Genomic DNA, 6608 nt, shown 5'->3' on the forward strand with positions numbered 1-6608 from the left:
GCGTGCGTGCGTGCATGCTTGCGTGTGTGTGTGTGTTTGTGTCTGGGCCTCAGCCTTTGAAAAGGCTACAGAGTATCCAGTTATAGGAGTATGCCTTATTTGTTTAGTCAGTCTCTTGCAGGTGGACATTTAGATTGTCTGCAGTATCAAAAATAACTAAACAGTGCTTCACCTTTTTGTACGAGTCCGTCTGTAGGAAATTCCTAGAAATGGTCTTGCTGGTCTGAGCACGCCTGTTTCAACATGTTGATAGGCACTGCCACATTGCCCCGTGAAGCTCAAGCCATGACAACAAAGTTGTTCCATGATCAAATAATGAACCTTAAAGAGAGCAGTGTTCCTCACAGAGACAGAATGTTCTAGCAATTCTCCTTCAGGCACATTTCCTTTCTTCAATGAAACCTTTTTAGCAGGTCCTTGGAGCCCTCGTAAACAAAAGAGAAGAAAACCAGAACCTCATTTTCTATAACAGTTTTGCTTTGGGCTTTTTAGTGACCCTTCAGTGTCTCTGCTCACTTGACTTGAGGCACTTTTCACTGTGTTCCAGTGAAATTGCCAGTTGAACATAAGTGGTCAGAAATTCGATATTTCTCTTGTTCTAAGTTAGTCATAGCACGCATGTTTTTAAATTAGACTTTCATAGTGTCAAGAGTAACGTTAAGATTTAATCTATGTAATAATCAGAATCCTATTACTAAACTGCTTACCTTCTTAACCATTTTGATGCTGTTGTTAATAGAGTGATCAGTGACCTCTTATCAACACTGATAAGCCACAAACCATGCTGGCAGGTGAATAAATCGGTGCATCAGAGCCTCCAAAATGTAGTGTCAAATATTTTAACAGACTTTGTGATTTGGGTAATTACTGTGAGCCCCCAGGGACTTTTTTAATGTAAGAAATTGTCTTTGAATTGTGTGACAAAACCAGTGAGCAGGAATGCAGGACACACCCAGAGATGAATTTGGGATCCATGCAGTCAACAGATATTTATTGAGTGTGAGACTGTGTTAGGCGCTGAGGCTGGACCTTTTACCATATTTTCCATAAATCTGTACGGAAACCGTGCCACTCTTCGCTTCCTGCTTGTTACGTTTACTGAGTGAGTTTTTCTTTCTCTGAGGAAACTCCTTAATTGCAACAAGGTGTTCCTTTTATAAAAGCTTAAAGAGCAACATTCATTCATTCAACAAACAGTTGAATACCAGTTCAGTTGAGGCCCCTGCCCTTCTTGTTACGAGTTTAGTGAGGGGTGTCAGACACAAGACTGGGAGTCAGTCTTCAGACGAGGGGTCAGGAGGACGCTGAGAGGAGTGAGCTGCAGTGTGCAGTGGGGCAGCTGGTATCAGGGCCCCGAGGAGAGAGGACCTGGGGCTGGATGAGGAGGGAGAAGAATAAACGGAGAGAAAGGCAGGGGTGCACAGGGTCCGATCCAGGAACTGGGCCTTCCTTTCTTAGGTCACCAGGAAGCCATTGGAGGGGTTAAGCCACAGGAACGGTTTCCCGTTTTGTAAGGTCAGTCAGGCTGCTGTGTGGGGAGCAGATGCTAGGGGAGCGAGAGAGAAGGCAGAGACTTGGGGTGATTCAGATGCGGTGAGGTGGTGGAGGAAAGTGGGTGGGCGTGGGATCTCTTCTGGAGGTAGAAGCTGAGACCTTTTGATGATTGGGAGGCAAGGGGTGAGGAAAAGGGGAATCATGGCTGGCTGCTAGGTTTTTGCCTTAACTGCTGGATGGTGCTGCTACTTATGAGGGAAGAAGAGGTGGGGGGAGCATCTTGGGGGTGGGTGGAAATCCAGAATTGATTTTTGATTTTGTTATAGGTTGGGGTCCCTGTTAAGTGGATGTGAAAAGTTTCTATGCGTATACTAAGACTGCCTTCTGAATTTTAAAATATTAATATATGTCCCAGTTTTAAAATTAGGGACGGGCCACTATTTGGACATAATGTTTTCAAGCATTTAAATCACATCTTCTTTAATTTATTCCCCCCAAAGACCGCTAGATGTCACTGTTTACACAGGAGCCATTTCTCGTGCAGCATGCAGTGAGGAAGGGGCACTGGTGCCTGAGAGGGGAACCCAGAGGAGGGTGGTCCTTGCCCTCAAGGGGGCCAGTCTGATGGGGAGCTGTCACCCCTTGGTGTGGTCTTCAGACACGCAAATGATGATAATGCAACTTCATATAAGACAGAAAACTTGTGAAGTAGCCTTCTGTTTCATATGATGTTTGAACTGGGTCTTGAAGGTTGTGAAGTAGTCCAGGTTGGGGCACAGCGCTCTAGGCAGAAGGAACAGCCTGGGAAAATCAGCACATTCTGCTGTTCACTGGGTGGAAGTTAAAGGGAAAAGTTCATTGGCTTAGGGGATCGGAACTTTCCAGTGTTTCTCAACAGAGGCACAGTTGGCATTTGGAGGACTATTTTTTTCCAGTGCAGGTCTGGCATCCTTGGCTCCCCACCTCACGTACTAAATGCCAGTAATCTCTCAGGTCATCATAAAAACAGCAGGGAGAGATGATGGCACCTACAGCTGAGGTCCCTTTCACAGAGCACAACCCCGAAGTGGTGATGAAGTGGGAAGCGACTCTCCTGTCTCTCCCCCACCCCCACCTTGTGCTTCGTTTTGAAGTTCTCTCAAGAGTTACCTGTTCTGTGCTTTGTACATGGTGGTATTTAATGCACTGGCTGATGATCCCCGCATGAGTAGACATCTGGTGTGACTTCCCATAATGAAGAATGCCTCTTACACACCATTTCCCAGAGCGTAGAAAAATTAACATAAAAACAAGTCCATCTGATTGGGCTTAATAATACTAGCAGAAACTTCAGTGATAACTAGCGTAAATTTTCTGCCTTCTTTATATTCCCCCCCAGGCCAGGATTCATATACACCAGTGTAAGGACTAATTACTGCTAACTTATCAAATAACAAGTAGACTTTGTGTAATGGAAGCAGATGCACCAGTTCTGCAGTCAGGAATAAATGAGGTTTCAGAAGTTCTACCTTTTTGAATTCTTTGTAATTGCCTGACATGGCTGTACCCTTTTTTTTTCCAGACAATTTATGAAAACCGAATATACAGCCTTAAAATAGAATGTGGACCTAAATACCCAGAAGCACCCCCCTTTGTAAGATTTGTAACAAAAATTAATATGAATGGAGTTAATAGTTCTAATGGAGTGGTAAGTTGTTTTTCCTGCCCCTACTTGTTCTCTGGGGTTCTCTGAAAAATGCTTTGTACTTTAATATCAGGGGCACTTTGGGCCGGAGTCCATATGTTAATTGGTTATTTGATGATAAAATATACTGCAGTATGAACATGTGCAGATTTGGGGTGAGGGCCTGTTTCCCACTGTGTTTAACCACAACTTACACGGCACTTACTCTGGCCTGTAGTACTCAGCACTGTGCCGGTCACTTCGAGATAAGAGCTCATTCAGTCCTCCTGATACACACCCAAGAGGTAGAGAGGTGAGGAAACCTAGGTGAAAGAGCTTGCCCAAGGTCACACTTTGACCTCATGGGCCTTATTTGGGGACGACATACTATTTTTTTCCTCTAATGGTCTTGCTTTTTTAACTTATTTTTACCACCATTTGCACTGCCATAAATGGAAACCAGTCTCATTTGTCTTAAGAAGGCAGTAATGGCAATGGTAAATATTACAAAAGCAAAGCAAAGTTGGTAAATTCTTCCTCCATATGTTGCTTGCCTAAGGTTTTTGAGCCTCTGAGGCCTGCTCTCTTGTTCAGAGGGGAGATCAGCAAGTATTAAAGGGTGCTGCATATTAGCATTGCATGAGCTAGTAAGCCTTCTGCTTTGAGGTATTCAGAAGACTTGAAAGAAAATTGAAAAGAGATGAGCCTTGTTACTGTGTTCAGTGTTTAGTGTTGTCTTTGAGTTCCACCTGAAGTCCTGAACCCAGGACTCAGCTCACACTTTGGGAAATTTGTTGGGGGATGCTACACTAACTTGAGGGGGTATGGCTCTGAGGAAGGCCCTGGTCATCAGAGCCCGGGTCCTCACCACCCGTTGCTTGTGGTCTCCCTACTGCCCGGTACCTCTTCATCGCCCACGACCTGGGCGTAACGTTGAGAGAGGCCAGGCCCTGAGCAGTAGCAGCAGCCAGCCCAGGGGCAGCTCAGGTCGTTGTTTCAGAGCCAGTTGGGTTGAGTCTCACCAAGTGTCAGTGCCATTTCTCTAAAGGTGGCTTTACTTATTCATAATTTCCTTCTCCCACACAGTGGGGGTTTGGGGCACAAAAAGGGAACAACAGACTAACTGGAGGGAGGGAATCCTGTGGGTATTCTGCATGTCAGCTACCACTGTGTGATCAGCATGTTCAACTTGAAAAATGCATTTTACTCACGTTTCTGCTGAAGCTTAGCTCCAGCTTTTACCACTTTTCTTTTGTTTGAGAGCCTGACGGTAATTTGTTCTTTGTTTGCCTTTCTGTAGGTGGACCCAAGAGCCATATCAGTGCTAGCAAAATGGCAGAATTCATATAGCATCAAAGTTGTCCTGCAAGAGCTTCGGCGCCTAATGATGTCTAAAGAAAACATGAAACTCCCTCAGCCTCCTGAAGGACAGTGTTACAGCAATTAATCAAGAAGAAAAACCACAGGCCCTCCCCTACCCCCCATTCGATTTAAGCAGTCTTCATTTTCCACAGTAGTAAATTTTCTAGATACGTCTTGTAGACCTCAAAGTACTGGAAAGGAAGCTCCCATTCAAAGGCAGTTTATCTTAAGATACTGTAAATGATACTAATTTTTTTGTCCATTTGAAATATATAAGTTGTGCTATAACAAATCATCCTGTCAAGTGTAACCACTGTCCACATAGTTGAACTTCTGGGATCAAGAAAGTATATTTAAATTGATTCCCATCGTAACCGGTGGGGCACATCTAACTCAACTGTGAAAAGACACACCACGCAATCACCTTGCTGCTGATTACATGGCCTGGGGTCTCTGCCTTCTCCCCTTCCCCTCCCCCTGCCTCTTCCCTCTCTGCAACAGCCCCCCAGCTTGGGGTGGCTTCTTAGAGTAGATGTAAGGGTTTCAGGTCACAGCCTGTGGGACTCCTGCTGGGTGTGGGGGATGCTTCGTCTGCACCCCTGGTTTCTTTCTTTAAGTCTTAAATGCTGCCCCCCTTCCAGGCCCCCATCCTCTTCCCACTCTCCACTACCACCCTTGGCCGAAGCATAGATTGTAACCCCCTCGGCTCCCCTCTGAAATTGGCCTTTGGTGAGGAATTCAGGGCTTTCCCCATATCTTCTCCCTCCACCTTAATCGAGGGGTGCTGCTTTGTCCTTCCTCCTTAAGTCCCTTTTTGCACCATCACCACCCGACACTTTCCATGACACTTCCTTGCTTTGGCCAGAAGCCATCAGGTAAGGTTGGAAAGCATATCTGACCTCCCTCATTTAGTTTTGGAACCACACTTCCTCAGTGTCCACCAGCCTGGGAAATGAATATTGGGTCCTCAGCCCTGCCACCCTCTGCTGTCATCATCAGCTGATACGTTTTTTTAGCTCAGGTTTTGATAAGGTGAAAAGAACAGTCACCAGGGTCATAGACCTGCCAGCTCTCAAAGTCCTTGGTGGTTAAACTTGGAGAAAGGCCACAGAAGACACTTGTAAGCACACACGGTCCCTCTGAATGAATTGTTTTCTTTTCCTGTAATTGCTTTTGCTTTTAAAAATTGAAGAAGTTTTAAACAGGGCTCTCATTTGGTCATCCTTGCAATCCATTTGGGTCTAGTTTGGAATCTGACAACTGGAACAAAAAGAACCATGAACTCGGTGCACACTTTGGTTTCGGTGCTGCTGCTTCTCTTGGTCCTCAGCAGGGATAAGAAAGAACTCGGTGTGCACGGCAGATCCCCGGAATTCCTGGCCAATGGCTGCGTTTTTCCACTTTTCTGTTCAGGACCACTAAATGCTGAGATGTTGGACGCATACCGAAATAAAAGCAATTCATTGTGTTCTAAGTTTTTTTTTTTTTTTTTTTTTTAACTTAGTGTTTGTGTAAAGCCACCTTTTGAAGCAGCAACTATCAAGTCTGAAAAGCAATTGATGTTTCCATTCACCTTTTTCTGGGGAAAACCTTAGTTCTAAGGATTTAACATCCTGTAAGTAAAGTTTAACATAACAGTATTCCATAGGTAGACTTTTTATTGTCAGACCATTGCCTGATTTTAATATAATAAAAAGTGTGCGTTAATATTTAAGAAGCTGTGCTCTTCTTCCTCTTGGCATATAATTTATTCAGTAATAGAATTTAATGTCTTTGGGATTCAATTTGACCTCCTAAAGCAGGAGTCGGCAAACGTTTCCTATGATGGGCCCAAGTCAGTAAATATTTAGGCTTTTTTTCTTTCTTTCTTTCTTTTGGCCATGCCGCACAGCTTGTGGGATCTTAGTTCCCCGCCCAGGGATTGAACCCAGGCCCTCGACAGAGCGCGGAGTCCTAACCACTGGACCTCCAGGGAATTCCCAAATAGTTAGGCTTTATCGTCCAAGAGGCAAAATCAAAGAAATTACGTGAGTATTTATGTAGCGAGAGAAAACAAATTTCCACAATTTTTTGGATGAAATTCAAAACA

The 6608-nt window shown here is 44.5% G+C and overlaps 1 protein-coding gene across 2 annotated transcripts in view; it reads left to right on the plus strand.

Annotated features, from left to right (window-relative positions):
* The window catches only part of UBE2V1 (ubiquitin conjugating enzyme E2 V1), a 31606-nt gene extending 25478 nt beyond the window's left edge, over positions 1-6128 (plus strand). For both annotated transcript variants that reach the window (XM_081257339.1, XM_081257340.1), the window contains exons 3-4: positions 3056-3181; positions 4458-6128. In XM_081257339.1, the coding sequence (XP_081113465.1) occupies positions 3056-3181; positions 4458-4604 (273 nt within the window). In that variant the 3' untranslated portion in view covers positions 4605-6128. The remainder of the gene's footprint in view (positions 1-3055; positions 3182-4457) is intronic.
* The last annotated feature ends 480 nt before the right edge of the window (positions 6129-6608 follow it).

The sequence above is a fragment of the Mesoplodon bidens genome (genome assembly GCF_964165515.1).
Source record: "Mesoplodon bidens genome assembly, chromosome: 15".
NCBI lineage: Eukaryota > Metazoa > Chordata > Mammalia > Artiodactyla > Ziphiidae > Mesoplodon > Mesoplodon bidens.